The sequence below is a fragment of the Strix aluco genome, chromosome 7 (genome assembly GCF_031877795.1).
Source record: "Strix aluco isolate bStrAlu1 chromosome 7, bStrAlu1.hap1, whole genome shotgun sequence".
Classification (NCBI taxonomy): Eukaryota; Metazoa; Chordata; class Aves; order Strigiformes; family Strigidae; genus Strix; species Strix aluco.
The window spans coordinates 1,709,920-1,730,482 of NC_133937.1; the positions used below are offsets into that span (position 1 = coordinate 1,709,920).

The 20,563-nt window shown below is 40.5% G+C and overlaps 1 protein-coding gene across 1 annotated transcript in view; it reads right to left on the reverse strand.

Moving 5' to 3' along the window:
• The window catches only part of PCDH15 (protocadherin related 15), a 459,942-nt gene that overhangs the window by 223,351 nt on the left and 216,028 nt on the right, over positions 1–20,563 (reverse strand). Inside the window, exons 10-11 of the mRNA XM_074830171.1 lie at positions 18,487–18,595; positions 11,707–11,819 (exon numbers count right to left, since the gene is read on the reverse strand). Of these exons, the coding sequence (XP_074686272.1) occupies positions 11,707–11,819; positions 18,487–18,595 (222 nt within the window). The remainder of the gene's footprint in view (positions 1–11,706; positions 11,820–18,486; positions 18,596–20,563) is intronic.

Sequence of the window (20,563 nt, forward strand, 5' to 3'; positions counted from 1 at the left end):
TTTATTGATGTATAGGAAAGGGTTTGGTTTTCCTGCACCCTTTTTTTTCCTCTCCTTATTCACAAACACAAAACCTGTCTCTGCATTCAGATTTTCAATTCTACACCAACTCCCATCACTGTATTACACACAAGATGAAAAAAAAAGGCTGCCTCAAAGAGAACAGAAATTTCCAGACTTTTTGGACTAGGTGTGTTTTTGTGACAGTGATAAGCCAAGAGAAGTAACTGAATACTGAGTTCACTTAAGGGATGCACAGTTGAAAAGTCAATTTAAAAAACAGTTATGGTACTTAATACTTACAGGAGATGCACAGCAGTTCAACCAAACTAATGATTTTGAAGATTTCATCATTGTCAGGAAGTGGATTGAGCAACTATTTAATGAAAATACATTTATTATTTTTTTTTTTAATCTGTCACCATGAGTACAAAACCACTCTCATTTGTTCAGTTCATGTTCTATTCTGAGGCAGAGCAATCACCCTGTTTCCCATTATAGCTGAAACATCTCGACTGTTGTGCAAGAACATCAGAGGAGAATATCTTCAGTTGCAATTCAAAAGAGAGAGACAAAACTAAAGCAGTTCCAGAACAAGGGCAAAATATTTTTTGAAAACCAAACTTGTCATGGGAGTTATATTTTATTTTCCACTTTGTACTCCGAGAAATTTGAGAGAAAGCACCAATATTTGGGAAGGTGAGCTTTTTAACATACGGGTTACCTTCTAGAGACCTATTCAATAGTGATCACTGTGAAGTTTTCTCAAAGTTCTCAACTGCTGCAGCCCAGACGTACTTCAAACTAATATGTCTTTATCACATTGGTTAAACTAAATAAATGAGGCATTACTCTTAGTGCTGAAATCCCTGTCTGGACCATTTTGAAATTTAGGAGAGCAAAGAATAAGCACAAATCCTTTTAAATGCAAGAACATACATTCTTTTAAGATAGAAGAGGGGAAAATTAGAACTACCATGAACAAAGATAACAAATGAAGGTCAAGAGATGCATGGAGCCAAGAGATCAAAACAGGATGAGAAGAGTTGGAGGCTGACATTATTAAAAAACCTACCAAACATTGCAAATACGAAGTTTCTGAAGTGGTAAAAAAAGTTAGATAATTCAGGACTTTTTAAGTCTCAAAAAACATGGGCTTTGGAGCATTTCTGTAACAGCAGTCCAGGAATTTCCAGTCTAGTGAGATTCAATTGATGCACGTCTTCTCATTGTCTGCTAGCATTGTGTTTTTCTGAAACTCATAATAAAAGCAACATAAGAAGAATTGTACTAGATCACACCAATAATCCATCCAGTGCAAACTCATGGTTGAAGCTGCAGCCAAAGACAGAAACCTAGAGAAGAATGTAAGCAGCTCAGATTTCCCTGAATTTCTCTTTATATCAATAGTTTTTTCTTCCATGAGCCAGCCTGGCCTTCCCTTGAGCCCATGTCAACTTTCAGCCCCACATCTCTGCCTGTCAAAGCAGACAAACTATATTAGATGAAGAACCTTATTTTGTCTGTTTTTAACCTGCCACCTGCTTGTTTCATTTGATAACTCCTAGCTCTTCCATCGCAGGAGACAGTGAACTATTGATTCCTCTTCACTCTCAGAATTGTGACACTGTATTTTACGGGTGTCTATCACGTCTTCTTCCTTTCTTACCTGATATGAACTTGCTTCAGTTCTGCTCTATCCTTTTGGTGATGGAGACCAGAGCTATGCACTGTGGTCAAGACACATATACAGCCTGGATCTGTACAGTACTGCAGTGATTTTTTTTTTTCCCTCTGTTCTGTATTTTTCCTAATGATTTCTAATGTTCAATTTACTCCTTTTTTTTTTTTTTTTTTTTTGACAGCCCCAGATCACTGAGCCAACCTTCACACTCAGTTATAAGTTACAATGCCAAGATTTCATTCCCAAGTCAAGCCAGAACCCAATGTTTTGTGTATAAGGCTAGGATGACCTTTTCTGACTTGTTTCACTTCATTTTTAAGCTATGCCAAATTTTATCAGCCATTTTATCACTGACTCATTTGGTCTTGCAAAGTCCTTCTGCAATTCTACAGTCAATCCTCATCTTTACTACAAGCATAGTAGGGGTGAGGCAACAGCATCTATGTCAACCAGCTAATCAACCTGGCAAGGAGATGACAACTAAAAACCAAGTGAGGAAGTGGTGGACCCAGGCTGGCCACCAAAGTCTGCAGGGTGATATGAGCAGGATGGACCCCATCACCATTAAAGCAGGGCTGAAGGGGCACCACCTTCATATGCACATAAATAAGAGAATGCCAACAGGACAGTACTATAGGCAAAGCTCTCAGCCTTTCTGGGAAGTCAGCTTGACCATATGCACCCCCTAAAGTGTCTGTCACTAATGCACACAGCATAGGAGCAGACTTTGTCCTAACTCGGGGATTTACTGGGCAGGATCCCACTGGATATGGCCTTGGAGAAAAAGGGTGCAGGAGAATTAGCTGACTTTCAAAAAAATCACCTTCTCCAAGTCCAAAAATGGTCTATCTTGACAAACAGAAAATCAAGGAAAGGTGACAGCAGGCCTGCGTGGATAAGCAAGGAGCTCCTGAGAAAACTCAAACATAAGCAAAGGAAGCCTGCAAGAATTGGAACCAGGGACAGGTGATGCAGGAGGACTACAGAAACACTGTCTGAGCATGAAGGTTAGGGCTAACATGCAGGTTTAGAAAAGCCAAAGCCCACCTGGAACTGAATGGCAACAAGAAAGGCTTCTACATGTTCAGCAGCAGCAAAAGGAAGACTAGGGAAAATGTAGGCCTGCTGCTGAGTGGGAGAGGGTGACAGGGGACATGGAAAAGGCTGTCATACTCAATGGTGTCAGCTCAGTCTCTACAAGTAAGACCTGCCCTCAGAAATCTCCATCCCTGAGACCCACAGAAAAGTCTGGAGCAAGGAAGACAGAGGAGAATTGAGTTAGGGATATATTTAAATAAACTGTAAATACATGAATTAAGGGGACTTGATGGGATGCACTCACACATGCTAAGGGAGCTTGTTGATGTCACTGCAAGACCCCTCTCTACTACATTTGAAAAGTTTGTGACAATTAAGAGAGGTTCCTGAGGCCTAGAAGAAAGCAAAGGTCACTTCTATCTTCAAGAAAGGCAAGAAGGAAGATCCAGGGAACTACAGACCCATCAACCTCACCACAATGCTAGGGAAGGTCATGGTGGAGCAAATAATTCTGGGAACCATTTCCAAACATATGAAGGACAAGGAGGAGGTTGGGAGTTGTCAGCGTGGGTTTATGCAGGGTAATTCATGCTCGACCATCCTGACAGGCCTCTACAATGAGATCAGTGGCTTGGTGGGTGTGGGGACAGCAGTGGATGTTATTTATCCTGACATGAATAATGCTTTTGTCACTGTCTCCATGTGATCTCACAAACCAACTGGTGAAGCATTGACTAAGATAGATAAGACAATGAGGTGGATTGAAAAGTGGCTGAATTGCTGGGTACAGAGTGTTCCAATCCCACAGCACAAAGCCCAGCTGGAGGCCAGTTAATAGAGGTGTACCCATGGGTCGGTACTGGTGCCACTACTGTTTAACATCTTTATTAATGACCCAGTTGATGGGACCAAGTGCACCCTTAGCAAATCTGCAGGTGATACAAAACTGGAAGAAGCGGCTAATTTGCCAGATGGGTGTGCTGCCATGCAGAGGGACCTTGACAGGCTGCAGAAATGGGCAGATGGGAATCTCATGAAGTTTTTTTTTAAAAAAAAGGAAAATGCTAAGTCCAGCACCTGGGGAGAGATAATGCCAGGCACCCATACACGTTAGTGACCAACCAACCTGAAAACAGCTTTGCAGAGCAGGACATGGGGGTCCTGGTGCGTGAATTAAGCAAAATGCCCTTGCACCAAACCTGTGCTGCATTAGGAAAAGCATTGCCAGTGAGTCAAGTGATACTTAGCACTGGTGAGACACATCTGGAGTGCTGGGACCAGTTATGGGTAAAAAAATTTTAAAATACAAGTTACTGCATTTAAACATAAGAAGAAACTCTTTCAACCTGACACCAGGTTGCCCAGAGAGGCTGTGGAGTTTCCAGCCTTGGAGGTACTCAACACCCATCCCACCCCTGACCTGAGCAGGGGGGTTGGACTGGACAATCTCTAGAGATGCCCACCAATCTCAGCACTTTTATGATTCTGTAATAGCTCAGGATCATAATAAGCTTTTTTATTTCAGTATTTCAACCTTTGAGATCATTCTCAAGTTTCTTAAAAAGAAAGGGCCGCAGCCTAGTGCTGTGCTCGATGACCTGCCTGAATTTTAAAACTGGTTATTTAACCTTGCCCTCTGCACCTGCTAGTGGGTGGCAAAGGATCCTCACCGAATCTTCCTGTACTTCCACTCTGAACAAAAACCAGTCTTTGTTCAATGAATAGATCATACACAACATGGCATATATACACTTTACTTTCTGCCTCCAAAGTGCCCATTTGTCCACGGACAAATGACAGTTTGATCCTGAGACTTGCTGAAGTTATGCCTTCTTTTCATGTAATGCAGTAAGCTTTCAACAGCCTCGAAAGCAATGGACAGGAGAGATCAATGAAGTGCCCACCAGGAACAGAGAAAGCAATTAACCTCCAGTGTGAGTAGCAGGAGAAACTTTCTGTCATTTCTGCTGAGATCCATATCAGGGAAAATCGTGCACATTGCAACAGGCTTAACTATACTGGAACAGCCAATACATGTACTGGGAGCATCTCTCTGATTCAAAGCACCTCGACCAGAAAGGAAAAATGGACTTTCCAGCTCCCTGGTGGCTTCTTGGGATGGGCAAGAGAACAGTCACACAAATTCATGCCATGCCAGCAACACTACAGTATTCATGTAATCAAATGTGTGCACCAGTGGACAGTGCTTTATATCTGTAGCCAAGCTTCACACACAACCTTCCTTCATTAGCATGGAATTTGGTCTGGCTAACACTCAGGCTCTACATGCACACTCAAAGCAAGTACAACCATTTTATTAAAACCTCCTCACAGCCTATATAAATGCCACAGCCAATTCAGCAGGGAGAAGCCTTCTAAAAATTGGAAAAAATCACACTCCATTCTAAGATTCAAGCCTGAAGAGTAAACAGAGTAGATATTACTGCTGGGAAGTTCAACATCACTTCTTGCAGAATGGGACCCCAAGCCAATTTTCTCATAACACTGGAATTTCAAATAGTCTGTTCAACTCTGACACACGGGGTTGACCTTCTGTTGCCACCTAAACAACAAGGAAATGCAATCCCACTCTAGAATTGTTTCTGTGGTATTTCTGTCACGAGGTTAATGACAGTCTGACTGAAACACCACCTGGGGATAACAGATTTTTGAGATAGGTACAGAAGACATGGGAAACATTCTGTAAGGATATTCTTCAAAATATTCTGCACAGCTATGGCATGGTGTTGAAGTACACTTCTGTTACCAACACTGTTTGGAAGGTACCAAAAAAACCCAAGCAGTTCTGACACAAACCAATTCTTTTTGCAAGAGTCTATTCCCTAAGAGCCATAAAACTCTCAGATCCAAGGAAAAGTCTTTCTAAAAAGTCAGGCTACAAATGTTATTTGAAGCTGGGAAACTTTTCCCCCCTCCCTCCCCTTTTTTTTAAAAAATCTAACTGGAGTTTTTATCAAGATGTCCAATTTACATTAATCCTTCCCAATTTCCCAATGGCACAAATACAATCAAATACAACAGAGTGGTTTAAGAATTAACCATACGGGATGTAGTAAGACCTACTCTAAAACTACATTATAAATTTAATTTCCCCAGTACGCAGGTGTCCACATGAGATAAAGAAAACAGTCCTCTATTTTTCTACCTCATGTTATAATATTCAAAGTATTTTTCATCATGAATACAAGTATCCCCGTGCCATTAAGAATGGAAAATCAATTCTTGCAAGAGAAATAAAATTCCTATCCCGATTTTGAAACTGACTCATGTATTTTATTTACGCTGAAGAAAATTTGAGGTATTGATTGTTCTAGGTAAATAACATAGACTAGAGAGAAATAATCATAAAGTTAAAAGGTATGCCTACACTTCATTAGCCTCAAAATACTTCTAATATTTTTTTCTATTGCAACTCCTACAGGTTTTATAGCAATCTTGAATGAACAAAATTCTTGATTCTTCATACTTACTGGATACCAACCCACTACAATATTGATGTGTTGGAGAACCAGAGCTCATTTCTGGCTTGTATTGTCAACTGGTTACACAACAGTTGCTAAGAAAATACTTTCCCTACCTCCTTTTACTCTGTATTAGTATTCATATTTTCAGTAGGAACACCTTGGGTCTTAAGAGAGTTGACAACATTTCTGTAATCATAGCAAATAACACAGCTATTTGTTTATTTAGAGTAGGATCACTTTTTGCTTTACAAGACACTGAAATAATCTAAGAAGTCAATATTTTTAAGTATTTTATAGCAAAAAGTCTGTGATTTGCTAGTGACAGTTTCTCCCCCAGATCTCCACATACACATTCTTTGGGTCAGACTGATGGCCCTTGTGTAGCTCCTCATCCTCAGCCTACTCCAAAAGCCACGCAAGTCCCTGTGACCTAAACTACCACCCAGCATGAGTAATTTTATCAAAATCTGGTCTCTTACAGGCGTGGTAAATTCTGTATAGTGTAGCACTTCCATTCATTAGTATTTCATTGACTGTGTAAGCATATCTAACCTTCAGTAGTCCATCCATTTTGTAAATTGATTTTAATAGAACTGTCAGGTTAGATTTTTTCTGATTGATAAATAACCTATGTTCAAATAGGAAAGGATCAAGGTGCATTAATTTGATTAATTCTCCTACCTGTTACATGATATACATGCTTCAAAAAAAATAGAAACGCATCGACACTTTCTAGAGCTAGTAACAAGAACATAGTCTTATGTCTACAGTGCAACGGTCATGTTTTTCCAGAAAGATGATCAAAGCTGCTGCCATTTTCTTCAAGCAGCTATATTCCCTTCTACAAGCAAAGATGTATCAGATGTGAAGTTAACTCTATTGAGGACTAAACAGATTACATGCCTTCCTGTTATAAATCATTGTCCTCCAGGAGAAAGATAGCTATCGCAGTGACAATGTTAAGGAAATGTAGTTTTAATACATTTATATTTTTGAGAATCTCAGGAGATGTTTCAGCAAGCCTGCCGATCAGAGATGTAATTATTTTTTAGCCTTTGAGGTTGCTGAAAGTGTGCTCCCTCTTCGCTGTAGCTTTGGTTTGATTTCTCCAGCAATGACCTTCTGTAACGCAGGACCATCTGCTCCAGAGATTGTTCTTTCTCCAAGGAGACATGTCTCTGTCTTTATGGACATAAATCTTCAGACAACACACATACGTATTTATAAATAAAGCTTACTCCAAAAGCAGTAATTGATTTCAAAAAAAGGAATTAGTATTATGGGGTGTGTTTTTGCATCTCAGGAACAATCTTTTATAACAGAAGCAACAGTAGGTAAAGGGAAAGAACACTTGCAATTCATAGTGTTCACAGCCTTACGTATTTTGGGTCTCATATAGACTATTCTTCGTCACAGTATTATTTAGACTGGAAAGCCCTTTCAGTTTAAAGGTTCTAAATCCACAGACTTCCTGTGACAGCCTTGCAGTTGCCACATGGAAATTTCAATGGGACACACAAAAACAATACATGCTCTTTTGTAAAAGCCCCTGTTCTTTGCAGGGAATGGAAGCGACAAGAGTTCCCTCGGAGGGCCAACAAGTTTGCCTCCTTGCTTATCATCAAATATCTCCTGGAGATAGCAAGGAGGTTGAAAAATAGCATTTCTGATTAAGAAGTTTAGCTTTTTCTGTTGTCTACCTACTTGTGAATTCAACATTTATCAGCAATGCAGTTTTTATACCACAGATGAGTGCACCAATTTCCTCTCTGCCTTACTTCATGTGTTCTAATATTCATGTATTGACTTAACCACCTTTTCCATTTCACTGTTTTCCATAATATTCTGGCAGAAAAAAAAACCTGATCTCCTGATATCAGAGGGAATATTTTAAAAATAAATCTAGTGAGTCCTGAAAAAATAGCATATTTCCTGTTTAAGGGGAGACATCACACATTGCACCCCTCCAGCTAAAATCAGATGCAACAACTTCAACACTGCAAGAAATGCAAACTCGAGAATGTGCAACACAGGAATCTGAAGACTTGATTCGGTACAAGCCTGAGACATTGTACCAGTTCAAAAGGTCCCTGAACAACACAGCATTAAAACTTTTATTATTCTAGCAGGTGGCATATTATCATTCTTTGAGACTGATAATTTCCCTTATTATCCCCTTGACTGCACATATAACACAGCAATATGAACCTAATAATGCCTATAAACATTTCCATTAACAACAGAGTTTGCTATTTAGGCACACAGAATGTGGTACCAGACCGGTGTAATTGATTTTTTTAATTGATGTATTGTGCTACTATAGATAGCTGCTGAATTTCTGCAACAATGACGAAACCAAACAAAGCGCTACAGGGTATTAACCTGTAACTTCTTAGCATATTTATTTAGATGTTAATTCACCCAAGTTTCTTCATCTGTCCCAGTGACAGCAGAACTCCACAGCAGGAAGCAAGCTCAAAAATAGATTGTTATAAAAGAATGCAATCAAAATTATTTCACTCTAAGCATATACAAGCTTTGTACTTTGACGCATATATAATCAACTGAGGTAGGAAATTAACACAAGTATTTAAAAAGGTGCCAAGTTATTCAAAATTCCTATAAGCTGAAATTTTGTTTCATCTTCTGTCTTACTATACACACAGTTGTGTTCCTCAGAAGATACAGAAAGGACCCGTATATTAATAATAAACTTGTTACCATCTTCCCAGAGAAATTGCTGCCCTCTGTAAGATGCACCGAAGGAGACTGCAAAACTGTCCCTAACTCTCCTGTGCTTAATAAATACTCAGAGTTAGTATAAAAAAAAGAAGGATTCCTACAAGCAACACAGGTACTAGCCACAGTCAGCTTTTGCATGGCCATGCAGAGGCACAGACACAGCTGAGGACCCAAGTCACTCTGTCACACCGTGTTTGTCTATGTTCCTTCACCCCTCCTTATTTCAAGAGCAGAAGTGTGTATCATTGCTCCCCCCACTCCCAAATGATTGAAAGATTGAGTTTTGCTTCTGCTCTGAAGGAAAAAAAAAAAAAAGAACAAAATCCTACCGAGATTTTCCCCGAGGAGTAGCAAGCATTTTGGGTCTGACTGCATGACGGGCCAAAAGCATTGCGGCTGGGCGCTAGCAGAACCATGGCACGTGTTTTCACAGAATCACAGAATCATCTAGGTTGGAAAGGACCTTGAAGATCATCTAGTCCAACCGTTAACCCAGCACTGACAGTTCCCAACTACACCAGATCCCTCAGCACTGGGTCAACCCGACTCTTGAACACCTCCAGGGATGGGGACTCCACCACCTCCCTGGGCAGCCCATTCCAATGCCCAACAACCCCTTCTGCAAAAAAATGCTTCCTAATATCTAGTCTAAACCTTCCCTGGCGCAACTGGAGGCCATTACCTCTTGTCTTATTGCTCATTACTTGGTTGAAGAGACTCATTCCCAGCTCTCTGCAACCTCCTCTCATGGAGTTGTAGAGGGCCATGAGGTCTCCCCTCAGCCTCCTCTTCTCCACACTAAAACCCCCCCAGTTCCCTCAGCCGCTCCCCATCAGACCTGTGCTCCAGACCCTGCACCAGCTCCGTTGCCCTTCTCTGGACACGCTCGAGTCATTCAATGTCCTTTTTGGAGTGAGGGGCCCAAAACTGAACCCACTCATCGAGGGGCGGCCTCACCAGTGCCGAGTACGGGGGTAAGATCCCTTCCCTGTCCCTGCTGGCCACGCTAGTGCTGATATAAGCCAGGATGCCGTTGGCCTTCTTGGCCACCTGGGCACACTGCTGGCTCCTGTTCAGCCGGCTGTCAATCAACCCCCCCAGGTCCCTCTCTGACTGGCAGCTCTCCAGCCACTCCTCCCCAAGCCTGTAGCCCTGCTGGGGGTTGTTGTGGCCCAAGTGCAGCACCCGGCATTTGGCCTTAGTGAAGCTCACACAGTTGGCCTCAGCCCATCGCTCCAGCCTGGCCAGGTCTCTCTGCAGAGCCTCCCTACCCTCGAGCAAATCAACACTCCCACCCTATGAACCTTCAGAGAGGTTCACAGGCCGGTACAGCAGGAACTGCTCTTGCCAAGGGGACTGCCTGTTGCCAGCGCCACCATTAACACCCCCCAAAAAATTAGGGGGGTAAAAGAGGCAAATAAGTAAATCTTACCATATGAGTGCAACCTTTGTATTTAGAAATAGATTATTAATACTAAGAAACAGCAAGAACTTTATGACATCCGTGTGTGAAAACAAGCTGCAGTTTGGAAACACACTCTTTATTCTCCATGAAATACACTGATAAACACACAAGTGATCTACTACTTTAAAACAGACTACTGCAGTTCCTTTCTCTTTTATTTGATCCTCTGCTTACCAATAAATACAGCAAAAGCTATACAATTTTCTGTGTCATTAGCCAACATCTTTAGGGACAAACTCCAGACTGTCTCCAAAACAACCAAATGTAATTCTGCTCTATTCTCATTAGAGACTGTCTTTACTGAACTGACTTTTGCAGTCCATTCACATAAACTTCACCTGCAGCAAAGCTTACGGCTTTGTACAATTTTGCTGAAAGTAAAATTAATAGCTTACTACATTTAACGAGTTTAGCAATTAAATACTGATTATCATCACCTCCGATTCTTTTCCTCTTATTCCTCAGATGGGTAAAAAAGCAGCAAATACTGAAAATATTTTATACTTGCAAAACTGGGTCTCAGTAACCAGATGAAGACACATTTTGAGATTTTCTGTGAAGACACACTCTTCACAACTAACTGATACGTGGTTCTATCACTTGGCTCAGTTAAGAAGAACTGCAGACCGTTAACAAGTCAGACATTAAAATTAAGGACAAATCAGTATGTATAAAAGAGGAAGGAACCCATCATCAGTGGTAGGATTTGAAAAGACCAATCCCACAGGCATGGTTTATACCTTTTCCCAGCAACAGGAGCTGAATGAGATCAGCACTGGTTATGTTTCTTTTTATTCAGCAGCATAGCTCTGGAGTGAGCTTCCTTTATTTTAGAATCATCCCTGAACAACAACAACAAAAAAAAAACCCACACAAAAATTGCTACAAGATGTGGAGATGGTTTTTTGTCCTCCTTGCTCTCAATATTCAGTACTCAATTATTTGTATCTGTGTGATTCTCTAGCATGGGTTGTGAACTGGAGAAAATGTGAAATGTAAAGCAAATGCATTCTCAGGACAACCGAGTTTGTAAAAAGCAAATGTACAAGTGGTATTTAGCTTGTTCATACAACATCAATATGACCTGAAATGTTAGAACTCTACCACGATTCATTCCCTTTTCAAAAATATTTCACGCCCTTCTTCCCTGTGATTGTGCTAAATGATGCCTGACAGGTTAAAAAAGAAAAATGCAGGAAAAACAAACAAGCCCACCCCGCATTTTCTCTAGAGCTTTTTGTTACTAAGCAGTTTTCAAAAGCATATGGAAATATGAATTCAGACAAAATTACCTTAATAACCAAGTCAAACTTCTGGTGTAAATCCCTATTTATTGGCTTTAGGAGTGTCAGTACAGCTGTTGTGATATTCATATGGAAGTACTGTGGATAATCCTCAGGAGTACCTGTAAAAAAAAGACATTGAGGTTTGAATATTGTTTAACTAAATCTTTCAGAAACAGTGTTTGTTCAAACCTCATTAGTCATCAAAGGAACAAAACTTAATTCTGCTATTACAAGGATGAAATATTGCCTCATGTGTACATGGAGCTTAAGGATACTACTAACATTAAGTGTTTAATTTTATGATTATATTTCCTTACTCTCCCTAACCATGAAGATTCTTCTCAACTGGGAAACCCTAAGCACTTGATAACAGCAGGAGCCCAAACACACCTGCAGCTGGTGGAAATTCTGCTTCTCAGCTTCCAGGAGATATATATAAATCTCATCAGATAAGAGGACATATGGAGAAACGAACTTTTACAACAAATCATCTTCCACTTCTAATCCACCACATTCCTGAAACCCAACTTGCTAAACACATACCACTGAGATTTTCTCTCTCCAGCTTTGAAGTACGTTTCCCCCGAGGGATTGCTGGGCATACCCTGACATTAGCCACAAAGCAAAGAACACCGAACCATTTTTTCAGTGCACCGATTTATACAAAGAAAATACACAATGAGGTGATGTGACAAAGATGTTACCACTAAGTTCAAGATAGCCACGTTATTGCTCACATTTGCAATTTAAAATGCACATCTTAAATACCTTAGTTCTTGCAGCCTGCCGTTGCACCTATGGTCAAGCTCTTTTGTGCATTATTAATAACATACACATAAGTAATAACAAAAGATATGTTATTTTAGAAATCCTGCTAAGAAAATAAGTTTCTCATCAGGGAGGAAGCACCAGATGAAGCCTCATCTAACAGCTTCCGTTTATTGTCAGCAGTAAATAGTGTCTTCATGGCTGTGAGTTTCCAGGATACTCTCCAACCCAGTTAAAACAGAAGCACTCAGAGCCTGAACAGATTTGTGAACTCCTGGAGATTCAGCAAGGGCTGTGCAAAGGATGGAGACAGCCATGACCTTGCTGTGCCTGGCCCCTAGGCTGGCCAGCGAGGCAGCTGCAGCCCAAGAACACTCCCATGCTACTGTGCTCAAGCCAAAAGGCTCTAGCAGCATAGCCTGACACAGGAGGAAAGAATTAAGCTACAGTGATTTCAAGCCACATGATTCCCAAAGAAAGTATTCAAAAAAATAGTAACGGTGGAGCATTAATTGCCAGGGCAGAATGAAGCAATAAGCATATGGGATACTGTTCAGCAACAGTCTCTCACCTGTCGGGGAACAGAGGTGATACTTTTTACTAAAAAAAAATGAAGAGGAAAGGATGTTCTCTCCTCATTTGTATGGCAGAAAACTGTATCCACCTTCTCCAGTCTCTGTGTCTCATCTCAGTTTGTTTTGGTTTAACTATCTGACTTCCCTGGGCTCGCCTGACTCTCAGCTGGGGAGATGTGAGAGTAAAAATCTCAACAGAGCAGGACTCAGAAAGCCAAAGTGTTTAGAAACAGCATGAACTCTGACATCTTACAGCTTATCAGTATTACTAAAAGTATCTGAGGAAACCAAAATACTGATTACTGGTCTAAGATCTTGAGTCATTTTAGGTCTAGGAATAGTCCTGTGTAGCAGCTGAGAGGCAAAAAAGCACTCCTTGCTGATGGCATAAATGCCCCAGTAAGTCCTCTGAGCCCATGAGTTATGATATCTTAACGCAGCCATGAGAGCAGGACAAATACTGCTGTGCCAAATCCTCAGTCCAGTCTTACAGGGCAGAAGTTTCAACACAAAAAAAAGACCACTCTTCTGATACATGATGCTGCTATTTGTTCACCTTTCCAGTAGAATGGTTAGAAACTGCTTTTAGAAAGGCAGCAGCTATCCCAGGAGACAGGTTACTGTCCAAACTCATGTGCAATAATTTAGTTTGCAACTCATCAAATGACAACCATTTGCTAGATATATATATAGAGAGTGTGTGTGTATATATATACACACAGTACATATTCTGTGACTGTCTCTGTATACACGTATGCCATAGACCCAGAGAGTAGTAACAGGAAGAACCACTGCAGATTATTTTTTCTATTACACTAACAGCACAAGTGCAGAGTTTCTAGCTCCAAGTTCCCTGCCCTCCTTCCCCCTCCACCTTTTAATTCCAGCTCCTAATTAACTGGTTTTGGTTTTGGTTTTTTTTGCTTTTTTTTTTTTTTAAGAGCACTAGGCATCCAGCAGGAGCTTCAGGCTTTTGGCAGATAACAGATTGCTGTAGTCTTAGGAGGCTGTATATCACAAAGGCTGATGCTGAAGCTATGAAAAATCAAGAAACGAAGGACAAGATGCAAAAGCACCGAGAAAGTAAAAAACAAGAAGTCCCCTGAAGAAGAACATATACACAGGGGAGGATAGAGATGGCTGTAGGAGGCACAAAGTGATCTAGAGCAGGGAAGATGAAGCTAGTATTGTGTGAGGATGCCAAGAAAAAAAAAAAAAAAAAAAAAAAACAACAAAACAAAACACAAAACCCAAAACAAAACAAAAAACAAGGAGGAAAAGACATCAAGAAGGATAATCAGGAAAGTTAAAATCAGAGTGTAATAGAGCTGGATGGCCTGAATCCTAACCGATGATGCCTGTTCAGCTGCTGCCTACCACAGGAAGGGTCCAAACTCCAGGATACCTTGAATTCTGAACGTACAGTTTTCCAGGAAGAGAGACATCTGCTTCTACATACTCAAAATTTTGACAGAACAGAGCAACCCTCAGTCCACACTGTTGCCTGATCTGTGTCCAGAATGGAGGAATTTCCTACTGCAACTGTAACTACGTGTCTTCAAAATGTACCATTTGCATGTTACAGCCAAGCACTACTGGTCAGAGAATTGTTCACACCACCCCTACACTGCCAGTCTCTCATACGAGAGTCCAACCTGAAAGAAGATGTAACCCAGGAAAAGCAGAGAGGTCTAAAGCACTATGGATGAGCTCCAAGTCTCCTGCCTCCAGAAATTCACCTGGTCTGTGTGTCTGAAGAGATCTAGGGTATCAAAAGGTGATGGGCCAGCATGCACCGGTGGGTCCATAAGGCCCCTTGAGATAGGAGGACAGCACATAAAGGGTGGCACGTGATTTCTTTTCTGTACTTCAGCATGCGGAGATGAGATTACACCATCCGCACCAAAAATGAGCACCGAGTGCTCAACAAACCTCTGGTTACACTCTTTTGGCCCAGGCAACAGAAGCAGTGAGCTGACAGCCCAGGAGGGAACATGATCCCTTCTACCTTTATGATCTTACAGCAGAGGGCAGTGTCCATGAGGTGAAGAGCACTAGTAGATTTCCTTTTCTTGGAGCCAGAGGAGGGTTTTTGTGGGGCATGTTGTCTGCCAGGCACATGTATCAGGGAGCTCACAGGACTAGAGAGAAACCCCCCAAGATATTGTGGTTTTTTGGCTCTTCATTTAAATATCAAACAAACAGAACACTTAATTGTCCAAAATTGGCAGCAGAAATCACAGAGACAGTTCCAGGGTCAAAATCAGAAGCTGATGATGTAAAGGAAAAATTGGCTTTTCCCAAGGACCAGACCCAGAGAAAAGAAAGCCTTAAAATTACTAATAAAAATAGCTAAGGGAAAACCTTCAAACAAGGCTGAGCAGTAAATACGAGAGTAGCACAGGGCTATGATGCAGTTAGCACTGAGGAAAAAAACAGGGTGAGACTGCCAATGAGAGAAAGTGAGCTGGCTTCTACCCCTTTTTTATTGCGCACACACTACGAGCAAATGGAGAGGGCTCGCTTACACACTTGCACACACTAGACACTATATATGGGTCTACTGCAGTGACCCAGATATATTAACATTCCTGAAAGTCAAGAATTGGAAAAATTCATCCATGAAAAAAAAAAGAATTCTAAACATCACGTTTGCAAATGTAAAGATATCAGGCATTTTATAAGAAATTAAATATTACAGTATGGCCCCAGTTCAATCCTCTTTTCTGAAGTACTTTACTGTACTTTGGAAGGTAGTTCTTTCATCATGTACTTTAGCCAATACTTTAAATAGAAGACAACAATCCCAGTAGTACTATGCTGTAACTTAGGATGACCCTCAAGAATATTTAAGACTCAATCTTCCGTTGTTTTACCAGCATCAGTGCATAACTTCTTGAACAGGTACCTTCAGACATCTCGATATATCCTTTGAGAGGTCAGAATGAGAAGGAAAGCAAAAAATGATGGGATAGTAACACACCTCATTCTCCATTCCTCAAGTGCCTTACCCTCAACTTACTTTTGTCTTCAGCAGTGTTATACTAAGGTGAATGTGTATGAAGACTTCCAGAGGCATTTACCGTTACCTCATTGAGTGAGTCTTAACTCCTTTTCAATGAACTGCAGCTGAACTTGTCGTTGTTGGAACTGGAGAGGTTCACTTGCACCGTCCTCATGGGAAAGGTCACTAGATTTGGTGAAAGCAGTGCTGAGTCATTTACCTGAACACCTGAAAGGCTAGTTAGCTTGAAAGCATACAGGCAGAGATCATTATGGGCACTTAAGGAGGAAGTTAGTAAGCCATATCAAGTAGGAGTGAGTTATCGCTGCAGTGATGTCAGGCTTCATTAAAAGAAATGTGGCTTTACAGTAGATCCTAAAGACACTGAGGATACACAGATTTCATATATAAAATCCATAGTGCCCAAAGCATATGCCAGGACTTGAATTGTACAGGTGTGCAGTGGGAGGAAGAAAGCAGGGTAAAAGAAGAACCAAATTAGAACTCAGTCAAATCAAATAAAATTCATAATCATTCTCATATTCAGTAAGTAGCTTACTGTCTCATTCTATGGGCATAGTTCAGACCTTCCAGTGTTTAAAAAAAGACATATCCAAAAATATAAATAAAGAAGAGCTACGTTCGGATCTAAAGCGAGGGAAAAAAACATATAGCAGGCCTATTTCTTGTGAAACTTTAATATTTTCTGAGGTAAAGGCTAAATATAAATAGTACTGCATACTGGCAAAGATGAAGACAGACTTAAAATTTAAAAAGAAATCCTTTTGAAGACCATAGGGGAAAAAAAATTAAAAAAAAAAAAAGAAAAAAAAAAAGAAAAAAAAAAAAAAAAAAAAAAAAGAAGAGAGCCCTTCGGTTGATAAAATCCCCCAAACCAACACATCTTTCTGAAACATATCTTTGAGGTCAAAACAGTCATTCAAACATTAAAAATATCACAAGTTAGTGAAACACAATTTGTCATAAGTTCATTCCTGAAGAACTTTGCAAGTTATGCAAAGAACTTTAAAAAAAATGGACTAAATGTTGCACTAGGGCATGACTGTCAATAGCAGAATTTATAGGTAAGACAAGTCAATTTTCAAACATAAAAACACCTACCATATTTACTCTGCAAGTATTTACAAATTTCCTTACAAAATGGTTTTGCTGGAAGAACACTAGTTGACAGCAATGCATCCCTTGCTCTGCCAGATTTGAATCAGTTCCAGCCTGAAGGAATCTAGCTTGCTTCATCAGCTATCCAAAAAAACTTGGTTTCTTTTCTTAGAGGACTCTGAAGTCTGCCACAGCCATGTCCCTTGCCATGGTCCTGGGAGTAGAGCCCTGGAAACGCCTCAAGACCAGTCTGTCAGCACTGAGTGGGTTCAGGCACCTGCATTTTGCACACAGAGCTCAGGACTTGCACATTCAGTATGACCGTACCTGATATGGTAGGGATTCATTTGTACCCTCTTAAAACTGCTTTGAAAATGGCAGACATATCAAACCTACTGTTTTTCCCCCTTTCACAACAGAACTGTAATACACGTAAATGTATTTTTTTTTTTTAACGACCAGCAAAACTATGCAATCTGCTCATTAAAATCTTTACTTTCACCTCTCCATGGACGAGAAAGCCATGTGGCTGCAGTTTAACACAGCAAGCCTGAGAAAGATGTGATTCGACAAAACAAACAACTTCCCATTCCCACGCTAGTCACAGGACACAGAAATTACTACAGCATCAGTCTCTGTACTTCAAGAAGAGCAGGGAAGGTGGAGGACTGCAACTGAAAGCCACTGCCTTAGGCCTTTCCATTATCAAATCATACAAGCTAAGCGATTGGAAACAAATGTCAAACGCAGTAAAAAAAATATATATATAGCAGAATACAAGACATCCCCCAGCAATGTGGCTATTCTCTGAACTCTTTCTACAAGTGCATTCCTCTCTGGACAGAAAAGAGCATAGTCAACTAAACAAACCCCAAATTACAAGGGAACGCATGCAAGTTCACAGGCAGCAAAATTAAATGTGCTGCAGTAAGACCCTTTAGGTTGCACTTGTGCCAGAGACTTTTGAAACAAAACCTGCTCTAATTGTCTTTCTTTAGCATCACACAAACCCAGCACAGCCTCTGCACCTGTGAATGAGAAATGCATTGCAGCACAGCTATAAGCACAGGTAAGTCTCTCTCCTTTTGCTTCTTACTCCATTCGCTAAACCAGACAATTCTGAAGCTAATCTGAATAAATAATAATAAATAATGCAATCATCCGAAATAAGCTTCTAAATTGCAATTAAACATAAATAGGTAGAACAATGATTTCAAACATGAATTTTTATTAGCTTTCCACTCTCCCAGTCAATCTTTTTCTGGCTGGTCATAATAAAGGAACTGACTGTGAGTGATAGCAAGAGTAGCAGACACCAACCAACTAGGATGGAATAGAGGATGCCCGGTCGATCAGAAGGAGGCTGGATGTTTCGGTCCTGATCTATGGCTTGTATGGGTGGAGTGACACTGATGGGATTCACACGTGCCTGAAATGAAAAATCAGATAGATTTGAAAGAGAAAAATTAGAAACCCAGTAGGCAGATCTCTAGGTCTAACACAAAAACATCTCACCGAAAAGGATATTTGCTGAAATCGCAGGAGAAAAAAAAGCCTTATATTTAAGAGAATACTTACAGCACATGTTCCTTTTGAAATCAAATTTACGGAGGCAACATATGTATTTCTACAGCAATCTCCTTTCTTTGAGATACATCTTATAGTATAATAGTATCTTCAAGGAAAGGAAGCTCACAAATTTTCAAGCAAATGCTTGACTATGCTTCTATAAATAGTCCTTTGAATCAGACATTTCAGACATCATCATAGCAGTGAAATACAGCAAATGCTTTAAAAAAGGAAATAAAAACAAATTGAATTTGAGAATCATTAGGAGCTAGACTGGCTGTGATACATGAATACATACTGCAAGAGAAATTCAAGCCAAGGTACAGACATTTCAAGGATAGGTACGTTTGAAAAGTTTGGATGGACACTGCAATAATTCACACCATTATTCAGAAGTGATCTTGCATGCCAAACATCGAAACAGAAAGCCAGAAAAGCATTCACAGGCTTTCATCTTGTTCAGTATTTGTATGCCCAATTCTTTAGCTACCAAGTTCAGAGCAGTCCTGAACCTACTAATAGCACTTAGCCCTCACTGTTGCTTTGAATATTTTCTGAAGTTTTATGCCAATACAGTCTCCAGCGATAACTCCAGAGCTGCCATTCCCAACTCTAAAAGAACAGCTTCAGTAACCTTGGTTGCTTAATCGGCTAGAAATGTAGCTACTCCATTAATGTATGCACACCAGTGTTTTCCATCCCCTTCTTGGAACTTTTACTTGCTTGGCAAAAATGTTTAATAACCTCTGTGAAAAACCAGACGCCTTTTTTCCACATACGACTAATCCTGGCAGCCTTTGCTTTGGAAAGCTTGAACGCTCCATGTTCTGCAAGAAGGAACTTGAAATTCAGCATAGGCATAAGAATGAGACAAGTCCACACTTGGCCAAGTTTTGGCACAGCCTTTAGAAATCCTCCTGCTGAGATTTGGAAGAAATCTGCAAGAGCTTTAGCAATGCCTGTCAACAAAGGGACAAGAGGTGAGGTGGGAGGAGGAGACCAGTACAGGAATGGATGCGAGGCAGTTTGCAAGAGGGGAGAGTGATAACCCCTCCTGGGTTTGGGATATGTAGCCATATAATCATCTGCAATAGCACAAGCTATTCTGCCTATGGTTCGCCCACCCAGAAATCATTTCCCACAGGTAACAGAGGTCTGATGAAGCTCTTCCAGGCTCATGAGCCAGGGCTTGCAGCCACATGTGGTTCCACAGCTCTCATCTTTGGGTGCAGAGCACCTGCCTACCAACACAGGATTGGTACCTCCTCGCTCTGCCTCTCTGTTCATGGTTTTTTCCACAGTTCCCAACAAGCAGGAGAGGTCCTTTGTCACACGCCTGTTTCCACTTTTGACTCTTTAAAAAATTAAACTCTTAAAAGTGTAATGAGGAAGACAAGCTCAAAATAGGCATAAAGGAAGAAAGAAGAAGATATATTTGACATATGTTTGAATTTTTAAAATGCTTTAAGACTGCATAAAAGTTACATGCTGAGAGATAAGATTATGCACAAAACCGTCCAAGACTAAAACGCTATTTTTAAATTTACAGATCAATCGAAGCACTCTCAGACAAATCCACGTTATAGTTAAAACATACCCACAACAAAACCAGTCTCATTTGCTAAGACTGGCTACGTTTTAAACTCACCATTACAATATTGCAGGCCAAGCTGAGTCTATGCTAGAGTAACAGCGATGGATCTAGCCTTGTCAATAATGAGCTGTCAGCTGTACCCAACCACCGAAACTAGACTAAAATAATAATTGTTAGATATATAACTCAGATAGCAAGGACATGTGCTTAATTTTCCAATTCAAGGAGAAGCTT